Here is a 24,187-nt window from a genome sequence, read left to right on the forward strand (position 1 = left end):
ATTCAGTTGAGTGGACACGATTTGGAAAGGCACACACCTGTCTATAGAAGGTCCCACAGTTGACAGTTCATGTCAGAGCACAAACCAAGCATGAAGTCAAAGGAATTGTCTGTAGACCTCCGAGACAGGATTGTCTTGAGGCACAAATCTGGGGAAGGTTACAGAAAAATGTCTGGTACTTTGAAGGTCCCAATGAGCACAGTGGCCTCCATCATCCATAAGTGGATGAAGTTCGAAACCACCAGGACACTTCCTAGAGTTGGCCGGCCATCTAAACTGAGCGATCGGGGGAGAAGGGCCTTAGTCAGGGAGGTGATCAAGAACCTGATGATCACTCTGTCAGAGGTCCTCTGTGAAGAGAGGAGAACCTTCCAGAAGGACAACCATCTCTGCAGCAATCCACCAATCAGACCTGTATGGTAGAGTGGCCAGAAGGAAGCCACTCCTTAGTAAAAGGCACATGGCAGCCCGCCTGGAGTTTGCCAAAAGGCACCTGAAGGACTCTCAGACCATGAGAAACAAAATTCTCTGGTCTGATGAGACAAACATTGAACTCTTTGGTGTGAATGCCAGGCGTCACTTTTGCAGGAAACCAGGCACCGCTCATCACAAGGCCAATACCATCCCTACAGTGAAGCATGGTGGTGGCAGCATCATGCTGTGGGGATGTTTTTCAGCAACAGGAACTGGGAGACTAGTCAGGATAAAGGGAAAGATGACTGCAGCAATATACAGAGACATCCTGGATGAAAACCTGCTCCAGAGCGCTCTTGACCTCAGACTGGGGCGACGGTTCATCTTTCAGCAGGACAACGACCCTAAGCACACAGCCAAGATAACAAAGGAGTGGCTTCAGGACAACTCTGTGAATGTCCTTGAGTGGCCCAGCCAGAGCCCAGACTTGAATCCGATTGAACATCTCTGGAGAGATCTTAAAATGGCTGTGCACCGACGCTTCCCATCCAACCTGATAGAGCTTGAGAGGTGCTGCAAAGAGGAATGGGCGAAACTGGCCAAGGATAGGTGTGCCAAGCTTGTGGCATCATATTCAAAAAGACTTGAGGCTGGAATTGCTGCCAAAGGTGCATCGACAACGTATTGAGCAAAGGCTGTGAATACTTATGTACATGTGATTTCTCAGTTTTTTTATTTTTTAATAAATTTGCAAAAACTTCAAGTAAACTTTTTTCATGTTGTCATTATGGGGTGTTGTGTGTAGTATTCTGAGGAAAAAAATGAATTTAATCCATTTTGGAATAAGGCTGTAACATAACAAAATGTGGAAAAAGTGATGCGCTGTGAATACTTTCTGGATGCACTGTGTATTTTTATATATATACTTTGTTAATCTCTGACTAGAAATTGTCTTTTCCCATGACCTTCTGACCCTGTGCCCCACAAGGGGTATGTAACATATAAAGACTATATCGTTTTGGAACTTTGACTCCACCTTTTCTGCTCCCTTAATTGTACCATAATCATGAAAAAGACAAGGAGAGCAGACAACACTCAATGTTGAAAGGCTACTTCAGTGTCAGCCCTACTAACAGACTCAACTGCTTAAATGACTAGAATGCCTGGAAAAGCAGAATGAAAATCATAATAATGATGAAAATGTTAAAAGGTCAGCACACACCGCTAAGGTAGGCATTGAAATACAGTTGGCATGCGTGAGCTTGACAATCACACGACATCCAATTGGTCAGCTCTTTGCTTCGGGTTTGGATAGAAGTGATGTGATTGGTGGTTAGACGTAGTGCACAGGTCTGCAGTGTGCAGAGGTCTGCATGTGTGGCTGTAGCATCTGCTTTTGTAAACTGAATATGAAATTCTGAAATATGGGATGAAGAAAGGTTTTTTTTTTGGTTTAAAAATAAGTTAGAGCATCTAAATTTGGGATGATATACAGGATTTTCTAAGGAAATACAAGACACCTGGTCAACCTACCTACATGTATCTCTCTCTCTCTCTCTCTCTTATATATATATATATATAATCCAATGTATGTCTATCTGTCTGTCCACTTTTCATGAGAGAACTACTTAACGGATTTAATTTGCTTGAACATTCCTGTTAATTTTGCGACTTCTCTCATCATGTTAAGTATTATATTTTGGTTGCGGCACCAATTTATTTGCGCAAATCTGCAGAGGAGAGGAGGTGAGACCTCAGGAATAGTAAGCCAGCCTCTGTGTTCGAGTGCACCTCACTTCCACTTAGCTAGTGACACCTGCTTGTTCAGCAGACATTATCATTTAGAGATTGTTAAGGAGTAACGTTTGATGTTTTTGAGTGAGAGATCAGAACTATGTGTGTTTTAGAGGGTAGCTGCTGATTACCAAAGATATCACGGTCACGCGCTTTTCTCCCCAGTCAGAACTGAACACGATTAGACACAGTGGCAATGTTTGATGTAAGAGCATACCTACCTTCCGCTTGGCCAGAGATACCTTGTCAACTTTTTACATTTTTGCAAAGAGATCACAGCTACCATCTCGGCCCTGATAGCAAAACCAAAAATATTGTATATCAAGAGGTCTTCAGATACGAAAGCAAGATAGATAGATAGATAGATAGATAGACAGATAGATAGATAGATATGAATGTCACTATATAATAGATAGATAGATAGATAGATAGATAGATAGATAGATAGATAGATAGATAGACGTGAAAGGCACTATATAATAGATAGATAGATAGATAGATAGATAGATAGATAGATAGATAGATAGATAGATAGATAGACGTGAAAGGCACTATATAATAGATAGATAGATAGATAGATATGAAAGGCACTATATAATAGATAGATAGATAGATAGATAGATAGATATGAAAGGCACTATATAATAGATAGATAGATAGATAGATAGATAGATAGATAGATAGATAGATATGAAGCACAATATAATAGATAGATAGATAGATAGATAGATAGATAGATAGATAGATAGATAGATAGATAGATAGATAGATAGATAGATAGATAGATAGATAGATAGATAGATAGATAGATACTTTATTAATCCCCAAGGATAAATTCACATACTCCAGCAGCAGCATACTAATAAAAAACAATATTAAATTAAAGAGTGATAACAATGCAGTGCAAGTTAAAAAAATGCAAGGTGGAGAGTGCAAGGTGGGTATAACAGTCTATAATCTTGTGTAGTGTTCACTTTTACTCCCCCGGGTGAAATTGAAGAGTCGCATAGTGTGGGGTCTCCTCAGTCTGTCAGTGGAGCAGGACGGTGACAGCAGTCTGTCTGTCGCTGAAGCTGCTCCTCTGTCTGGAGATGATCCTGTTCAGTGGATGCAGTTGATTCTCCATGACTGACAGGAGTCTGCTCAGCGCCCGTCACTCTGCCACGGATGTCAAACTGTTCAGCTTCATGCCTACAATAGAGCCTGCCTTCCTCACAAGTTTGTCCAGTTGTGAGGCGTCTCTCTTCTTTATGCTGCCTCCCCAGAACACCACTGTGTAGAAGAGGGCACTCACCACAACCGTCTGATAGAACATCTGCAGCATCTTATTGCAGATGTTGAAGGACGCCAGCCTTCTAAGGAAGTATAGTCGGCTCTGTCCTCTCTTGTACAGAGCATCAGTATTGGCAGTCCAGTCCAATTTATCATCCAGCTGCACTCCCAGGTATTTATAGGTCTGCACCCTCTGCACAGTCACCTCTGATGATCATAAGGAGGGTCCATGAGGGGCCTGGTCCTCCTAAAATCCACCACCAGTTCCTTAGTTTTGCTGGTGTTCAGGTGTAAGTGGTTTGAGTCTCACCATTTAACAAAGTCCTTGATTAGGTTCCTATACTCCTCATGCTGCCCACTACTGATGCAGCCCACGATAGCAGTGTCGTCAGTGAACATTTGCACGTGGCAGGACTCCGAGTTGTATTGGAAGTCCAATGTATGTTGGCTGAACAGGACCGGAGAAAGCACAGTCCCCTGCGGCGCTCCTGTGCTGCTGACCACAATGTCAGACCTGCAGTTCCACATACTGAAGTCTGTCTGTAAGATAGTCCACGATCCATGCTACGAGGTAGGAATCTATTCCCATCTCTGTCAGCTTGTCCCTGAGGAGCTGAGGTTGGATGGTGTTGAAGGCGCTAGAGAAGTCCAGAAACATAATTCTATCATAAAGCTATCAATATAAATTCTTCTCAATACAAATTATTACATTTAAAAAAAAAAAAATTATTGATTTTTAAAATTTGTCCTGTTTCACTTCTATGTGGGCAGAAAAGATACAAAAGATTCAAAGTCTTCAGACCCACATCACGTTTTACACATTTTGTTACGTTGCAGACTTGTGCTAAAATCATTGCAATTCATTGTTGCGCTCATCAAGCAACACTCAATACCCCAGAATGGCAAAGCAAAAACAGAATTTTAGGAATTTTCACAGATTTACTATAATGTAAAAAAATGGAAATATCTCCCTGACACAGGTAAGTTTAGGCCTTTGCTTTGGCTCAGATGCTCTTGTGCCCTCCTGCGGTCAATTCAGTTAGATTCAGATTAGGAAAAGCACACCAGTGTCTACAGAAGGCCCCGCAGCAGACAAGGACCAAGCCACAAGGTCGAAGGAATTGCCAGCGGAGCTTAAAGGCAATGCTGTGTTGAGACACAAGAAGGCCACAAAGAGTTCCTGCTGCATTGACGGTTCCCAAGAGCACAGTGGGCTCCATGTTTCCTACATGAAAGAAGTTTCTTACAACATCGACTCTCCATAGAGGTGTGAAGAAAGACCTCAGTAAGAGAGGATGACCAAGAACCTGAGATTTAGGAAACCTGTAAGGAGAAGGACAACCATCACTGCAACACTCCACTAATGAGGTTTTTATGGCAGAGCAGCCAGACAGAAGCCTGTCCTCATTAAATGACATCTGAAAGCCCTCTTGGATTTTGCGAAAAAGCATCTAAAGCACCCTAAGATCATGAGAAACAAAATTCTCTGATTTGATGAAACCAAATGGAGGTGTTTGGCCTCAACTCTAAGTGTCATGTCTGGAGGAAAGCAGGCACCGCTCATCACCTGCGCCATAACATTCCAGCGGTGAAGCGAGGCGGTGGTGGTAGAGAAGGGGAGACAAGACAAGGCTGAAGGAAAACTGAATGGAGGAAAGTACAGAGTGTGGACCACCAGGGCACGTACAGTGGCCCTAACCCTGACACAGACAGGTAGGACACACAGCACGCCTTTATTTATAGGTGGGGAGTCGCTTTCTTCGCTCCCCACAAGAGCACATTGTCCACAATACAAAGCACAGTCTTTTCCTTCTCTTTATTCTCTTTCTCACTCACTCACTCACTCACTCACTCCTCTTCCAGCAAGCTTCATCCTCCTCCTCCTGACTCTGGCTCCTCAAATGGAGTGAGGCGGCGCCTTTTCTTCTACTCCTGAGAGTACTCCAGGTGGCTCATCAGTATTATCTTGAATCAATCCCAGGTGTGTTGGAAGTCCACTGTAGGGCTCTGCAGGGCTGAACCAAACTCCAACTCCCAGCATGCCCTGCAGGGGTCCATGGTGCCACAGCCATTCAGGAGAGCTGCCCTCTAGTGTCCCAGGGGAGGTAGTGTCTTGCAGATGCTCTCTCCCCTGGGTCCTTTCCATCCAGCTGACATCCCGTCACAAGAGATATCATTAACCTTCTTAGCGTTACATTCTTTTCTCAAAAAGCATATAAAAACTGTTGCATTTTTTGGCTTGAAAAATTACATTTTTATTAAATGTCATCTTATTACTGTAAAACGTGCAAAACACTAAAAGTACAATATCAGAAGTGTAGAAAATATAATAATGATACAAATAATAACAATAATAATACATCTTCTTTCGGCTGCTATATGAACAGCACAAGGCACATGTTTGAGTGACACAAGTGTCACGTTCAGATTCCCAGAATCCCTTTCGGTTTCAATGGCTATTTCAGCATCACTGCCTGAAGACAGATTCCCTTCATCATCACTGCTGACGAGAGGCGTTTATGTGACGTCATTATGAGACCTGGAGAAGATGCGTCTATATTGTTGCCCGTGTAACACTCTGGCCTGACACTTATGCAAGACACGTCTACATTGTTGCCCAGGTAACGCTCGGCACTAATGCTGTTGGCACTTTTACAGCCCAAGTAAACCTCAGGCCTTATGTGCGACGCGTCTATACCGATGCCTGAGTGACACTCAGGACTAACGCACTGTTTTTACAGCCCAAGTGACGCTCGGGTCCAACACTAAGGACGTTAATGAAAACCTGCTCAGAGCACTCAGACTGGCCTAAAGATTCAAAACATAAGTAACACAATAGTTATAATTTGTTAGTAAACCTCACCTGTTCTGTTTCTCTTCTCGGTGCTCAAATGTGGCACTTGGTGCCACGGCCCACCTGCCAAGTTGTTGTGCCTGCCTCTGGTAAAGTCATCCCTGATGGAGGATCGCAGGAATCGTCGGGTAGAGGGGTCCTTTCATTGGATTGGCTGGCCCAGCACTGGCCAAATGGGGGAGGCAGCTTGATGGCTGAGGTCTCCAGGACTCTAAACAAATCCAAATCATATTATTTGATATCATCTACTGTTAAATTCTTCTCCGTTCTTCTAAATTTTTTATTTTTATACTGTATTGTGGATTTGTTCTGTTCTGTGTATTGTATTGTATTGACCCCCTTCCTTTTGACACCCACTGCACGCCCAACCTACCTGGAGAGGGGTCTCACTTTGAACTGCGCTTCCCGAAGTTTCTTCCATTTTTTCGCTGCAAGGGTTGTTTTCTTGTCTTCTTAGAGAGTCAAGGCTGGGGGTGCTGTCAAGAGGCAGGGCCTGTTAAAGCCCATTGCGGCACTTCCTGTGTGATTTTGGGCGATACAGAAATAAATGGTATTGTATTGTGTATTGTATTCACTGAGAAAAGACGACACAGGAGAGGCTGAAAGACAACTCTGGGAATGCCCTTGTGTGGCCCACCTAGAGCCAGAACTTGAACCCAATCAAACATCTCTGGAGAGACCTGAAGGTACAGTAGCTGTAAACCGATGGTCTCCATCCAACCTTGAGAGGATCCGCAGAGAAGAAGGGCAAAAAAATCCCCAAATCCAGGGTTGTGAAGCTTGTCATGCCCGACCCAGGAAGACTCCAGGCTGGAATGGCTGCCAAAGTACTGAGGGAAGGGGCTGAATACTGATGTCAGTGGGGGAGTTCAGTTTTAATGTTTAATATGTTACAAAATTTTAACACAAGGCTGCAACGTCACAAATTGTGACAGATGTAAAGGGGCCTGACTGTCATTTAAGCAGTGTTCAGAAGTGATTAAAAAAATCACATAAAATGTTAGGATATGTCATTAAAACTGTGGAATATAATTCATGTGACGTAGCATTCAGACTTTATATCGCACTGGTGAGAGTGTTGTGTGTAGTTCTGGTCACCACACTACAAGAAAGACAGAGCAGCACTTGAAGCTGTGTCGAGGAGAGCAACCAAGTGCATCATGGGACTTGAAGGATATGTCCTACTGTGACAGACTCAGAGAATTAAACCTGTTTAGTCAGAGCAGAGGAGACCACGTGGGGACCTCATCTAGGTCTTCAAAATCCTCAAAGGCGTCGATAAAGGAGATCCAGCAGAATTCTCTCAGGTTAATGTTGAATCAGGTACTTGAGGACCCCCTTGGAAATTAAGGGGAACAGCATTTAGGACTGAAGACAGGAGGCACTACTTTACGCCAATATTTGTGGAAATCTGGAACAAACTACCGAGACATGCAGCTGAGGCCAAAACCTTTAAGAAGAACTGGGATGAGATATCGGGACAAGTAAGCTGTTAGCTAAACAAGCCAGCTCGATGGACTGAGTGGTCTCATGTTTGTCACATTTCTGAATGCACTGTGTGTCACCTCCACACCAAGTCTTTCTCTTCGCTCGCCATTCACTTTCGCCTCACTCAGTGATCCTCTGCACATCCATCTTTCTCACCTCCATTCTTCTCTGCTTTGCTTCAGGTTCTGCCTTCATCGGCCATGTTTTGCTCCCATACACCATAGTGCTCCACTTATAGCTTTCTAAATGGTTCCTTTTAGTGCCAGAGGTGGTTCTTTAGAAGTCAGAATGGGGGGCAGCTCCCAGGAACTTCTTCCTTCACCCCCTCACCCTCGCTACTGCTGCTGTGGCTGGGACTCCATCTGTGCACAACATGACCAGCTGAGTAGCACAACTTCCCTACGTTGTCTCCGTCTACTCGGGTGTCCTCCTCCATACCAGAAAGTCATGTTTAGGATTAATTGGCAAATCTAAAATGGCCCTGCTTCTCTGTCTCGTTCGTGTCTTCTGGTGTCTCTAATGACCTTTCTATTGTCCTAAATAATGCTGGACAATCACCGCCATGTTAAGGTGGCCTCATCTGGGACCGGGAAGCCCTTTGTTTGCCCTCTGCTTCGCTAAATGAGCTGATAGTTTGACAGCCCCCTAGTGTCCCGGTGGCACATTACACAGCTTTGCCTCTCTCAGTTATGGACTGACATTCTATCAGGTCTGGGTCCCAGAGATGTGGCCAAATAAAATGAAAATGGCCTTGTGTCTAGGTGACACAAGGTGAACGTTGTTGTTTTGTATTGTGTTCAAAGACGTCGAGAGATTAATGGGTTAAGCCCAGCCAGGAGTTCTGAAGGTCCTTTACTGCAAATAATTGATGGGTGTGTGGCAGTCAGTGAAGGTAAACGTGACCCTGGTGACCAGAAAATAAGATTACAGGCCAATAAACTTCAGGTCAATCATCTGGGGAAAAAAATAGGCCTAAAGGTAACTTACAGTTGTTAAAAAACCCAAAATGAATGCAATTTGTTTTGTTGCTTTTGTCTCCTAGAAATTGATGAAGACAGAATACCCAACCAGCTCTACAAGGTAAGGGGGCTTTCTGCTTTGATTTACTGTAAGGCACACTCTGCCTCTCGTTTTTCTTCTCAAATTGCCTTTCCTTGTTTCACTTTAGATTTATGGTTAACGTGTAAAGTGCGGACCAGCAATTTGCTTGGTCTCTTGTGAATAAGCTGTCCAGACCCCTCCTGCCATTCCTCCAGTCTCCAGTATGCTGAAATCAATGGAGTGTATGTAGTAATCTGACTTTTAGATACATGATTTGAAATGAAGAGCGTGGCTCGATTGGATTATTGTGAACCTGCTTTACTAGACAAATGGGAAGCAACTTCATTCTGACATGGTGGCTAAAAATGGTGGCAGAGGGGGGATTACAGGGTTGATTCTTCCAGTTCTGTTCTGGATGGCTACACTCTAAACAGGACACTTGGGGGTCAGACACCCTATAATGTTGGTAGATGGGGGATTATCACATAACTGCTCCCATTCTGAACTGGGTGAATATAGGCTTAGCTTTAGTGATATAAGGTGAGAGGCAGTACGGCGGCACAGTGGGTAGCACTGCTGCCTTGCAGTTGGGAGTCCCGGGTTCACTTGCTGTGTCCTCCCTGCGTGGAGTTTGCTTGTTCTCCCCGTGTCTGTGTGAGTTTCCTTGAACAGTCCAAAGACATGCAGGTTTGGTGCATTGGCAATCCCTAGTGTGTGCTTGGTGTGTGGATGTGTGTCCGCCCTGTGGTGGGCTGGCACCCTGCCCGGGGTTTGTTTCCTGCCTTGCGCCTTGTGTTGGCTGGGATTAGCTCCAGCAGACCCCCGTGACCCTGTAGTTAAGATATAGCGGGTTGGATAATGGATGGATGGATTGTAAGGTGACTACTCCTGATTGAGTTTTGACTTTTGTGGCAGTTGGCTGGGGGTTTATACTCAGCCGGGATGCCTGGAAGGACAGAGACTGGGATTATACCCCCCCTTCCCCGGGGAACAAGAGGGCAGCCGCCCTTGTCTGTATGGGGGCCACGGGAACCGAACATGGAAGCGCAACCCTATTGGGGCCCTTGGCCACCACAAGGAGGTGCCCGGAGGACTGAGGAGCCCTGGAGGGCAGCACTTCTACCACACCCGGAAGTGCTTCCGGAAGGAATACCAGGGAAACCTGGAGTGCTTCCAGGTGCTTGTGTGGCACTTCCGCCACACCACGAAGTGCCACAGGAAGATCATCAGGGGGCACCTGGAGCACATCCTGGTGGATATAAAAGAGGCCGCCTTCCTCCAGTCAAGAGCCGGAGTCGGGAGGAAGAAGACAAAGCTCGGAGGAGAGGAGTAGAGTCGGTGGAAGGATGACCAGAAAGTGGCCCGGACTTTGAAAGGGTGTTTGGTGCGGGGGCACTGTGTTGTGTGCAGGACTTTATAAAATAATCGTGTGTGATTCGGGACTTCCTGTGTCTGTCTGTGTTGGTGTCCAGGCTGGTTTACCACATTTTTTTGATTTGATATATTTTATTAATCCCCAAGGGGGGAAGTAGCTTTTGTACATGACCTTTGGTGGGTCAGCCATTGTATAGCACCCTTGGAGCAACTTTCATCTTAAGGGCCATGCTTTAGGGCAAAATGGAGTAGGATCTCTTCTGGCAGTAATGGGATTTGAGGAGGCCAGATTCCAGATTCCAGCGCAGATCATTAGCCTCAGAGCCACCCACTCATTGGTTTTTAGTGTTGGCAGCATGTGCTGATAGCACCCACCACACAATGAACCACCTGGATTGGGAGCCAAGTGTAGCGGGTGACACCTCAGCACCACACTGGAACACCGTGAGGCTGTTTATGGTGGCTGGAGTGCCAAACATGCCACCAACCCTCAAGTTTTCCCTGTAAATCTGAAGTAATCTAGATAGCCATTTAGGGCCAGATAGATTTTAATGGTGGCATAGAAGAGGTAACACCATAAATGTTCATGTTATGGTCTGTTAATGCTGGGCTCCATGAAGCTCAAGAACCATGCTTACTGCAAAACTAAACCACAAGGCTACAAGTTCAACTAAGGAACAAAAAAGTCAGGCTGTCCTCCAACAAAAAGAACCAGACTGACCCATTGTATCCAGCAGGGGGTGCTAGCTCCCTTGTTGGAATAAGTTCTTTTGTAAATTGCGGCATGTTACATAAACCAAAACTACAGTATATAGATATGATATTAAAAGGCGATATCCCTCCCTTAGTGATACGGGTAAGAAATCACATAGGAGAAATAACTTAGCATTCTTTAATGACGGATTACGCTGCATAACAGATGAAGGAAGCCAATGGCAAGAACCCAGTTCGGTAGTGGGACCCTGATGTATAGAGTCTGCTATTTTCATCGCTGAGCTGGAAGGATTTTCAGGATCAGATGACATTATCTCCCATCCATCCTTCAGCTTCAAAGGTGTGCCAGGCAATGTTCCAAGGCTTTATACTGTTTTCTGAAGAAGGTGAATAATACAATTCCAAACAAAGAAAAGAAGATCCAATGTCATGCTGACTCGGTGACAAACGAAAAATAGTATACAACCATTGTCAGTCTGACTGCACGTTCCCCCAGCTGTCTTTACCTGTTGTAACAAAGGCGCTATATAGGCGCCTGCCCCGACCCAGAAAGACACAGAGGCACGTATAAAAAGTACAATGACTTTTATTTTTCTTCAGCTGTGGGACACATCTTCCCCGTGCCACACAGCCCAAACACAGTCCCAAAACCACCAGGCACAAAACACAATTCTTCACCTCGCTCCACCACTCCTCCCAGACAAGCTTCGTCTCCTTCCTCCCAACTCTGGCTCTCCGAGTGGTGGTGGCTGGACCCTTTTATAGCCCACCCGGAAGTGTTCCAGGTGATTAACCACCTGGTCCTAATTGCACTTCCGGGTGAGGATGAAGACTCATCCAGCCTGTGGGAAGCAGACAGCCCCCCCTAGCGGCCACCCCGGGCCCCAACCCAGCTGTGGAGGACTCCATCTCCCATGGAGCCCTGCAGGCGGTTGGGGAATCACCGTCGGCCAGGGAGGCTGCCACCAAGCGTCCCGGGGGAGGTATTGGACTGCCCATGGCGGCTCCCCCAGAACATAAGCAGCAGGGGCATCCCTGCCGGGCATGGGACCCGGCTATCCTTCACACTGTCTTGTCCTATGCTTTGCCTAGCAGTTCTAAATGCTGGGCCCCTGTACTAAATCTGGCTTATGTGAGTAGAAGAAAAGAAAAGCAAATTTAAAATATTTGCACAGCACGGTGACATATTAAACTTATATTCTAATGTATACAAAAGTGCATAACAGGAGGGAGGAGAGGAAACTAAATAACCCCTGGTCTCCCAAACAAAGAAAAAGCTCCTTTATATTTTAAAGGTTATTAAACCAATACCACCAGCAAATGTCGCTTACTAGATAGATAGATAGATAGATAGATAGATAGATAGATAGATAGATAGATAGATAGATAGATAGATAGATACTTTATTAATCCCAAGGGGAAATTCACATAATCCAGCAGCAGTATACTGATACAAAGAAACAATATTAAATTAAATAGTAATAAAAATGAAAAAAAATTAAAATAAAATTAATGTTAGCATTTACTCCCCCGGGTGGAATTGAAGAGTCACATAGTGTGAGGGAGGAACGATCTCCTCAGTCTGTCAGTGGAGCAGGACGGTGACAAAAGTCTGTCCCTGAAGCTGCTCCTCTGTCTGGAGATGACACTGTTAAGTGGATGCAGTGGATTCTTCATGATTGACAGGAGTTTGCTTAATGCCCGTCGCTCTGCCACAGATGTTAAACTGTCCAACTTTAATCCTACAATGGAGCCTGCCTTCTTAACAAGTTTGTCCAGGCGTGAGGCGTCTTTCATCTTTATGCTGCCTCCACAGCACACCACCGCGTAGAAGAGGGCACTCGCCACAACCGTCTGGTAGAACATCTGCAGCATCTTACTGCAGATGTTGAAGGATGCCAACCTTCTCAGAAAGTAAAGCCTGCTCTGAGCTTTCTTACATAGAGCATCAGTATTGGCAGTCCAGTCCAATTTGTCATCCAGCTGCACTCCCAGATATTTATAGGTCTGCACCCTCTGCACACAGTCACCTCTGATGATCACAGGGTCCATGAGGGGCCTGGGCCTCCTAAAATCCACCACCAGCTCCTTGGTCTTGCTGGTGTTAAGGTGTAAGTGGTTTAACCTCTCTGTTAAATGCTGCTGTACTTTTTCAGATTTCTTCAGCTCAAAAACTGAAAACAAATCCACCAGCAACTCACTTCCTCTATTTCTGCAGAAAATGGCATGCTTTCCACTATCAGCCGTATTCCCTTACCAACCAGCCTATTCTCAGATTTCAGTTTACCAGCTGAAAATGATATCTCGGAGCTTATAACAAAATCTAATTCTTCCGCATGCCAATTAGATCCAATACCTACAAGCTTTGTTATGTCCTGGCTGTCACATATTTCGCCCATGATAACTACTATAGTTAACTCTTCCCTTACTGCAGGCACAGTCCCCCTCTCACTAAAAATGACTCCAATCCTGAAAAATAAAACCTGGTTTAGACCCTAATATCCTTTAATTATCTCAAATGTTCCATTCTTATCTAAAGTTCTCGAAAAGATAGGTGCCTCCCAACGTCAGTCCCTAACCGTTTTGAAAAGTTTCAATCTGGCTCTCGTCCTAAACACAGCACAGAAACCATCCTGGTCAAAATCACAAATGATCTTCTTTGAGCAGCTAACATTGGACGTTTATCAGTTCTTGTGCCTCTTGACCTTTTGACACCATATCTCATCAGATAATTTTGAAACGACTCGCTAGTTTTGGAGTCTGTGGCCTTGTCCTCCAATGGTTTTCTTCCTGCCTCACTGATAGGAGGCAATTTGTTCAAGTAAACGGCTTTAAATCTGAGAATGCAGTCGTTACTCAGAGTCCCGTTTTGGGGCCGCTTCTTTTTCTCATCTATATCTTCCCAAGAGGTAATATCTTTCTGCACCTTGGTATTAAATTTCAGTGTTACGCTGATGACACATAGCTTTATCTATCCACTAAATCCACTTCTGTTTTCCCTCCAGATACTCTTATGGCATGTCTGCAACACATACAATCATGGACGACTCACACTTTTCTCCAATTAAATAGCAATAAAACTGAGGAGCTCCTCATTGGTTCTAAATCCACACTTGCTAAGGTTAACCATTCTTCTATTTGAATTAACAATATTAACACAAAAATCTCGTCCCATGTTAACAGCCTGGGTGTCATTCTTGACAGTAACCTTCTCTTTTTCCTCCCGTATAAATAACATTTCTCGGACTGCCTACTTCTTCCATCTCCGAAACATTTCTAGACTTCGTCCTGTTCTTACGAAACACAGTACTTAAGTATTGGTTAATGCCCGAGTCACCTCACGTGTAGATTACTGTAATGCTATTCTATCTGGCATCCCACAAAAACGTATCCATCGCTTACAACTTCCTCCAAATTCTGCTGCCAGGATAATAACCTGCTGTTCTAAATCCACTGAACATATCTCACCGATTCTCTCTCAGCTTCACTGGCTCCCTGTTAACTACTGAATACAATACTAAATACCGCTCTGAACATTGAAAGCTCTCCACACCTCACTGATCTCCTCCAGACTTCACTCCTCTCGCTCACTCAGATCCTCATCTGCAGCTCGACTTTCTGTACCACACATCAGGGTCTCTCCTAGTGCTCCTCAACTCTGGAATTCTCTTCCCTCTCATTTCCGTCAACTGGACTCAATAAGGCTGGATATCATGGCCAGCCTATACACTGGTACTGTGAGTGCTGTGCAGAGTGGAGGAAGGACCTCTGCGTTTTTCCAAGTTGATTCTGGGGTTCGTCAGGGGTCTGTTTTTGCTCCTACTCTGTTCAATGCTTGTATGGACTGGGTGTTGGGCAAGGTCATGGGGTCCAGTGGCTGTGGGGCATCTGTTGGTGATATAGATTCACAGATCTTGACTTTGCTGACGATGCTGTGATCTTTGTGGAGTCAATGGAGGCTCTTATCATGGCTCTCAAGAGATGAGTGAGGAGTCTGAGTGTCTGGGCTTGTAAGGGTCCTGATGAAAACCAAAATCCAGGCCTTTAATGACCTCTTGGGCACGGCCATCAGCAGTGTGTCTGTCTGTGGAGAGAATATCGACTGCATCGAGAGGTTTACTGACCTCGGCAGTGACATTCATGACTCTCGTGACTATTACTATGAAGTCAGTAGACGGATTGGGAGAGCATGGGGGGGTCATGAGGTCGCTGGAAAGCCGTGTGTGGCACTCCCGATATCTCTGCAAAAGGACTAAGGTCTAAGTCTTTAGAGTGCTGGTGCTTCCCGTCTTGCTATATGGTTGCGAGATATGGATGCTATCCTGTGATCTGAGACGAAGACTGGACTCCTTCAGTATTTTGTCTCTCCGGAAAATCCTTGGGTAGCGTTGGTTTGACTTTGTGTTGCTCATGGAGTCCAGAATGAGGCGCATGACGTGCATTGTGAGGGAGCGCCAGCTATGGTACTATGGCCATGTGGTGCATTTCCCCCGAGGGTGATCCGGCTTGTAAGATCCTCATTTTTGGGCACCCGAGTGGCTGGACCAGGCCAAGGGGTCACCCACGTAACACCTGGCTGCAGCAGATAGAGGGTCATTTCCGGAGGGTGGGACTGGACTTCCTGTCTGCCTGGCGAGGTTGCAAACTGGGATCCTGAGTTGTTTCGTCGTGTAGTGGGTGAGGCAACGTGCTGTGCCAGTGCATGCTCCCCAACTTGAACTTGACATGACTTAAACTCAATAATACAATTTCAAACGGCCCTCAAAACTTAACTTTTCAAGCTGGCATACCAGCTGTGAGTTTAGCACTGTTACTGCCTGTTTGCTCCTACCTCTGTACCTTATTGCTTTTTGATTTTATCGTCATCTTTGTTTTTATTTTATTAATGCAGTTTAATTTCATTGTAAGGTGACTTTGAGTGTTAAGAAAGGCGCCTCTTAAATAAAATGTATTATTGTTACTTATTATTACCATAAAAAAACAGCAAAAGACAAAACTGCGTAACAAAACGAATTCTGAAATTCTGTTTTTTTTTTTTTTTATTTATTTATTTATTAATTTTATTACAATCAATACATAGCAATCAAGTTTTACAAAAAAAAGAATTATGCTAAGAACAGATCGATCCCCACCCTTGAGAGAGAGAGCAAGCCAAACGGTGTAAAATTTAAGGCTTTTAAAAATACCTAAATCAACAAATTCTCTGTGCTTTATAAATCATTTCAAAATATTACTGATTAGATCCTGCCATGTTTTGAAAAAGTCTGCACAGATCCTCTAACTGAGTATTTGATTTTTCCAATTTTAAATAATATAACACATCAGTTTCCCACTGACTTAAAGAGGAGAGTTTGGGTTCTTCCAGTTTATCAGAATAAGTCTGCGTGCCAACAGTGTAGTGAATGCAATCACAATTTGTTTGTCTTTCTCCACTTTAAGACCCTCTGGAAGAACCCCAAACACAGCTGTTAATGGGTTAGGAGGGATTGTGAGTCCAAGACTGTCTGAGAGGTAATTAAAATTTTTGTCCAGAATAATGTTAATTTGGAGCAGGCCCAGAACATGTGACCTAGTGAGGCTGGGGCTTGGTTGCAACGTCGCAGGTTGGATCATGCCCTGGAAACATTTTGGAGAGTTTTAGTCGAGACAGATGTGCTCGATATATAATTTTGAGTTGTATAATTGTATGCTTTGCATATGGAGCTTGAGTGAATTCTCTGCATTGCTACTTTCCACTCCTTTTCTGATATATTAATTGAGAGGTCATTTTCCCAGTGTCCTCTTGGATCTTTGAAAGGAAGGGATTGTAAAAGGATTTTATATATTGTAGAGATGGAGTCTAACTCCTTGAAATTGAGCAATAATTTTTCCAGCGTGGATGAGGGTGCAAGATGAGGAAAATCTGGAAGGTTCTGTTTAACAAAGTTCCTGATTTGAAGATAGTGAAAGAAATTTGTAGCTGGAATGTTAAATTTGGAACGTAATTGTTCATAGGATGCAAAGGCGTTGTCTATATAAAGGTCTCTAAGCAAGTTAATTCCAAATTTTTCCAGATATTAAAACTGCATATGTTTGTGAGGGTTGAAAGAGGTGGTTCTTTTGCAGGGTGCCACAGAAAGAAGCTTCGCCGTCATAAAATGCTTTCTACATTGGTTCCAGATTCTAAGTGAGTGGAGCACAATTGGGTTATTAGTGTATTGCCGATAACGTGTGTTTATTGGAGCACAAGCAAGGAATACAAAGAAGTACTGCAGGATTTTACTTCTATTGCGGTCCATGCCTGTGTATGTTCTTCTATTTGTGTCCAGGTTCTTATCGACTGTATATTTGCCGCCCAGTAATAAAACTGGAAGTTAGGTAGAGCCATGCCGCCTTCTGCCTTTTGTCTTTGTAGGGTCGCTCTTTTGATGCGTGGATGTTTAGAATTCCAAATAAATGAGGTTATTGTTGAATCTAATTGCTTAAAGAACGATTTATTAATGTATATTGGTATGTTTTGAAATAAAAAGGAGCTTAGGAAGAATATTCATCTTAACAGTGTTAATTCTTCCAGCTAGTGTGAGATGAAGGGTTGACCATCTATGCAAGTCTTGTTTAATTTTTTCCATACAGACGACGAAATTTTTTGATAAAGAGCTTTATGTTTACTTGTGATGTTTACCCGAGGTATTTAAACTGTTCTGCAATGATAAAAGGAAGGGTGTCTAATCTAATATTATATGCTTGCGAATTCACGGAAAGAGTACACTTTTATTCAGATTAATTCTGAGACCAGAGAGCTTTTGAAATTCTGTGAGTGCTGCTAAGACTGCAGGCACAGAATTTTCTGGGTCCGATATATACAGTACCATGTCATCTGCATATAATGAGATTTTCTGTTCCAGTCCTTCTCTGCTAATCCCCTTTATCTGATCAGTATTTCGACAATGTATTGCCAGTGGTTCAATGGCAATTGCAAACAGCAGTGGTGAATTCTGAAATTCTGAAATCCCAATCCTTAGCAAAACAAGACCATAAAGAAAGCCACATTGTCACAACACTAATGCCATGTAAAATGCCAGCTTACACTTTAAGTCTTCAAGCCTGGGAATTTCTCACACTCAGTGGATCTCACTGAACTGAATTTGGCATTTTTGACGTTGATTAACAGAAAAAGACTCTTTAATGTCAAAGTGAGGACAGATCAGTGGCCTAAATTAGTTACCTGGGCTCTGTGTGCTCAGCTCTCTCGCTATCAGCTCTGCCATTTCTTCTCCATTCCTCTGCTCAGCTCTATTGGGTGTCAGGGAGGTCAAGAGAGAACAGCCTTTGTCAAGTCTAGCCACAAATTCTCCATTGTTCTGAGATCTGGACTCTGACCGGGCCACTCCAGGATATTCACATTGTTGTTTTGAAGCCATTCCTGTGTAGCATTGGCTTTCTGCTTGGCCTTGTTCTCTTGCTGGAACTCAAATCTTCTCTCAAGGTGCAGGTTTCTAATCAGGTTTTCCACCAGGATTTCTTCATATCAGGTTCTGCTGTAGAGAAGCACCACCACCATGCTGGTGTGCTTGTGTTCAGACAGGATGGTTAGTCTGATGGCCAAATAAGCTCCATGTTGGTCTCATCAGACCACAGAATCTTCTTCCTACTGAGTTCAGAGCAGATAGAGGGTCTTTTCTGGAGGGTGGGACTGGACCGTGTATCTGCCTAGGGGGTTGCCAACCAGGATCCCGGGGTGTTTCATCATGAGGTGGGTGCGGCAACGTGCTGTAGGAGTGCCTGCTCCCCAACCTGACCTGACCTGACCTTCCTGTCTCCATCCTCTGACCTGTGCTTTTCATGGAGTTGTTTGTTGTGCTCTTTGGTCTTCATGGTGTAGGCAAGCCCACCATACTGAGTACCCAAAAAGTTGTCCTTTCCCCATTCAGGTGCATTTAGAACACAATGAAGTTGGTGACCTCCACTTAACTAATTCTGGGATTTCTAAAACCAGTGGGCTACAGCAGTAATGACATTGGGGCGTCACATAAAAGGGGTTGAATACGTAGGAGATTGTGAGTGATCAGCCTTTGTCAAGTCCCACCACAAACTCTCCATTGGATTGAAGTGTACACTCGGCCACTCTGGGATATTCACATTGTTGCTTTGAAGCCATTCCTGTGTAGCTTCGGCTTTCTGCTTGGCCTTGCTGTCTTGCTTGGAGACAAATCTTCTGCCAAGGTGCATGTTCTTTGCAGACTTCATCAGGTCTTCCTCCAGCATTTTGCTGCATGCATTTCCCCCCGACAAGCCTTCCAGAGTCCCTTTGTCGAGACAAATCCTCACAGCCTGCTGCTGCCACCACCGTCCTTCACAGTGGGGATGGTGTGTTTTGTGATAATGTGCGATGTATAGATATGGCCCTGCCTTTTTGCCACCTTTCACATTTCTCAGGATTACACAGTTATTTAGGGACTAGCCGTGCTACCCGTCTAAGACAGGGTCAAATCTAAGTGTCCAACGTTGACCTCAGTGTTAACATTTGTAGTGCATCATTTATTGAATTGTATTGTCTAATGCATGCAGTAATAAAATGCAATGTGTTTGTCATTTTAACAGATGCATTACAACCATTTGTAGTGATGAAAAATAGCCGTTTTCATTCCCACACATGGTGCATCTCAAACATTGGCATTGCTTTTACCAAATGACACATTCATTGCATTTATCGTTCAAACAGATGGCACACTTGCTACATGCCATTTGGTATGAGATCCATAAAAGCAGTGTTGCCATCAGGATTAATGTTGATCAGCGAAATTTCACAAAGTATGTCTCGCAGCAACTTTGCCGGGTTCGCTGGTACCCTAAAAATGTATTGTGCGAGTGGTCGATTTAGACAAACTTTTTTTTCCCAGCAAGCCATGAAGTTGTAGCAGCCAATGTTGGAAGGGGATGTCACTACCTGATCAGCGTTCACTGCCCGATTTGTGGCGTGCATGAGCAGAACTTTCACACATGTGTACCCTACGCGTACTTCACCTTCACACTTTACAACACCGATTGATCTGAGTCACGCATACGTGAATAATTTACTGTGTATACAGGCATGCATGATGTCACCACACAATAAACAAAAGTATTTTCATTTGAGGGGTTACATTAGCTTCCATCCATCCATCCATCCATTATCCAACCTGCTATATTCTAACTACAGGGTCATGGGGCTCTGCTGGAGCCAATCCCAGCCAACACAGGGCACAAGGCAGGAAACAAACCCCGGGCAGGGTGCCAGCCCACCACAGGGTGCACACACACACACATACAATTTAGGATCGCCAATGCACCTAACCTGCATGTCTTTGGACTGTGGGAGGAAACCCACGCAGACATGAGGAGAACATGCAAACTCCACGCAGGGAGGACCCAGGAAGTGAACCCGGGTCTCCTAACTGTGAGGCAGCAGCACTACTCGCTGCGCCACTGTGCTGCCCTTACATTAGCTTCCCATAATGAAAATGTTATGAAAATACTTTGTTGTTCTGCATCGACTCTTTGTATGATGCATCTTCACTGTTAGGCTCCTTGACGTGTAGCGCAGATTGGGTAGTGACAGAGACAGCCCACCCGAATATACAACACAGACAATTCCATCCCAGGCTCTGAGGTTATTAGTTAGTTCTAGTGATAAGAGCTCAGGGAATGCAAAGAGAGATAAACGACTATCGTGGACATGGAGTGTAATTTTATTTCAGGGGGCATAGTGGTCACCACGGCTGCTTCACAGGTCATATCACATTTTTGGTTACAATAACCGGTCCATCATAGTTGGCAGATGCTTCCCCAGCTCTCGGGGACACTTTAAAGACCCTCACACCCTTATAATTATAATTCACTCAAAAACTTGGTCAGGGTCTTTGACTTCAATACATTTCGTCGAGTTCACTGAAGACCCTGAACATTTCTACAATTTTGCCAAACTTTAGGCAAAGTGATGTCAGCAGTGTGCGCTCATCGTGAATCAGGATTAAAGTGAACGCTGTAGTGCTTTTTTTGTTTTGTTTCTTGTTTTTACAATACTAAGTAAGCACCTTCAGCATGAGAAAGGCACTATCCATTCATCCATCCATTTTCTAACCCGCTGAATCCGAATACAGGGTAACGGGGGTCTGCTGGAGCCAATCCCAGCCAACACAGGGCACAAGGCAGGAACCAACCCTGGGCAGGGTGCCAACCCACCGCAGGACACACACACCCACACACCAAGCACACACTAGGGCCAATGTAGAATCGCCAATCCACCTAACCTGCATGTCTTTGGACTGTGGGAGGAAACCCACGCAGACACGGGGAGAACATGCAAACTCCACGCAGGGAGGACCCGGGAAGCGAACCTGGGTCTCCTAACTGCGAGGCAGCAGCGCTACCACTGCGCCACCGTGCCGCCCGAGAAAGGCACTATAAACATAAAATGTATTATTATTAGTATTAATTTAATAATATGTGACACTATGGGTACTGCCATTTTATGATATGATATAGTACATTGGGTGTTGTACCATGTTAGCCATTATGAATGTAGAGAAAAGCCAAGCAAAATGACACCTTTTATTGGCTAACTAAAAAGATTACAATATGCAAGCTTTCGAGGCAACTCGGATCATCTCGCCTGAAGAAGGGGCCTGAGTTGCCTCGAAAGCTTGCATATTGTAATCTTTTTAGTTCGCCAATAAAAGGTGTCATTTTGCTTGGCTTTTCTCTACATGATATGATATGATATTGTAACATGTCTCGCTAATGTATGTGCTGTAGGCAGTGGAAGCAGGGCTGAGGTGGCCTCTCTTTGTAAAGGTTCAGGTCACCTCCCGAGTGACAGGGGTCAGAATTAATTAACAGTGCGTCCGGGCCAAAGCTGTAGTGTGTAGTTGGCGAGGAGGAGCATCGGAGTTGCTAGGAAGACAGCATCAGGGTGATAAGGGAACCACTTTTTAAGGGGTAGATGTGAGGCAGACAGGGCGAAGGTGACTTGATTTTATTATTTTGGACCCAAACAATGGGTGGGCTCCGTTTATATGACAGCATATAAAATAAAAAGTCAGTCGACATTTGGAAGACTTCCCTGGAAAGGCGGCTCCTCTGTGTCTTATTTGACCGGTCGTCATGATATGATATGATGTAATGACATGTGTTGCTAGGATACATGTGCCAACTGTGGTGTGGCATAACGGTATCATGGTCCGCATTTGATTGAAGGTTGGGCCTCGTGTCATAATATATCTCAACTTTCTTAAAAAGTCAAGGAAAGACCTAAATGACATTTTAATTTAAAGGAGTATTCTGAGGATTTGACCCTGTGCTCGTTTAGTGACTTTGCTCTTGGGTTTGTTTGCCACCCTCTTACCCTTAGTGTTTGTCTAATCTCCCGGGGCTGACCAGGCACGATTCCTCCACCCTAAAACTGGTGAACTTTACGTTACAAACATGCAGCTTTGGCATCAGGGAGTGCAATACTTGAACTTCCATCTCCTTTCAGAGGGGACAACTTGTGAGGTGTAAGCAGCGCCGCTCCACGTGTTCTCTCTCCATCTCCCTCGCTTCTACTCGACGGCTACGCTGTTCTGAACCTCTGCTGCGATCTGAATTTGCTTTGCCCTGAAAAGTTTCTGCCACTCCGTTCCTCTCTGCGTTTCAGCCTTTTGGAAGGAAAGATCACAACAGACATGGCACTTGGGAATTACTCTGTTTAGCTCTTTCAGGGCTGATGTTAACTTTTGTCAAAAGGAGGAGTTGACGATGGTAATCAACTGTAAACTGTGACAGAATCAACCATTACATTTTAGTTGGACTCTCGTTGCTAGAAGTAAAGTTAGATTCATTGGTTTGACCGAAATTCCCTGCACTCTCGTGAGTAGCAAGGCGCACACAACAGCAAAAATGTCACTGACATCTGGCGAGAGATCAAAATGAATGCGTAAAGCAGAATACTCTGTGGATGACGTTTTGCCTGTTATTTCTGAACTGGACTATGACTTGTAGGACTCGGTTTGTGATCAAAAACGAATGTGAGGTTCCAGCTTTAGCTGATCGGTCCCCAGCTGGTAGTGGTACTGACAATGTTCGCCCGGGAGGACTGCCACTTAACAATGATAAGAGGTAGAAACCAGAATGTAATGCGCTACGACCATGACGCAAAGACAGCCTGGCAGCAAGCCTGCCGCACATTCTTGGCAAACTGGCAGCCACAGCAGTAGAGTTAATGCTTTTCAAAATGTCCTTCTTCCTCCCCTGGCAGGTAAAAGGAAAGGAAAACACAATGATAATATGCACTTAGCTTGTTTAAACGCGAATGGTCATGAAGTACAATGGAAATAAACACACAGAGAAGTGGAATAAATTTGCAACAAAAAAATGTCTTCCATACGTTGTCTGTTGCCAGGCTTCCCAAATACTACTAAGGTGTGTCTGCTATTTGATGACTTTTTACAGCCGTATGTCCCGGAGTCAAACATCAGGTAAAAGCACTTCTTCTGTTTTGTGTTTCTGGAAACAGCTCATTTTGTCCAAGGTGTGTTGGATGGCCAGGGCCCTGTGATGGAAGGACCAAGAGAGGGCATATTCATGGCAATACCTCCCCTGGAACACGAGAGGGCAGCCCCCCTTTAGATTGCATTGGGGGCTACGAGCTTAGAGCTTGGATGCTCCACCCTGCTGGGGCCTGTGGACACCACCAGGGGGCGTCTGGACAATTCTGGAGCCCTGGATTGCAGCACTTCTGTCACAACCAGAAGAAGATCAGAAAAGGAGGCCACCTCACAGCTTGCTGGGAAAGGAGTGGAGGCAGCAGAGAAGAAGAAAGAAAGAAAGAAAGAAAGAAAGAAAGAAAGAAAGAAAGAAAGAAAGAGAAGGGACTGAGCATTGTTGTTGTGAACTGTGCTCAGAAGTGGGGAGCCGGGGAACAGAGCTGCCCCACGAGAACTGATAAAGTGTGTGCTTTTGGACTTGTATCTCCGTGCCTGTCTGTGTCCGGGTTCGGGCTTTTAGAATTCTGGGCATTTTTCAGGACATGACTTAATGTACAAATGAATGACTGTACATTGTATATAGTGTGGTGGACGGCCGAGATCCATGCCCAGCTGGGACGCCCCTTTGACACCAGCCAAGGGATCCATGCAATGTCCCCCGGAACACTAGGTGGCAGCCCCCCGGGTTGCATCGAGGCCACTATCCTGGGGCACTGGAGTTCATCCCTGTTGGGCTCGATGGGGAGCTGCACGA

The 24,187-nt window shown here is 44.6% G+C and overlaps 1 protein-coding gene across 1 annotated transcript in view; it reads left to right on the top strand.

Annotated features, from left to right (window-relative positions):
• Positions 1-24,187, top strand: part of LOC120524928 (protein phosphatase 1 regulatory subunit 1A-like) — a 163,285-nt gene that overhangs the window by 81,470 nt on the left and 57,628 nt on the right. Inside the window, exon 3 of the mRNA XM_039746798.1 lies at positions 8,865-8,902. Within this exon, the coding sequence (XP_039602732.1) occupies positions 8,865-8,902 (38 nt within the window). The remainder of the gene's footprint in view (positions 1-8,864; positions 8,903-24,187) is intronic.

This window comes from Polypterus senegalus, chromosome 3 (assembly GCF_016835505.1).
Source record: "Polypterus senegalus isolate Bchr_013 chromosome 3, ASM1683550v1, whole genome shotgun sequence".
Lineage (NCBI taxonomy): Eukaryota > Metazoa > Chordata > Cladistia > Polypteriformes > Polypteridae > Polypterus > Polypterus senegalus.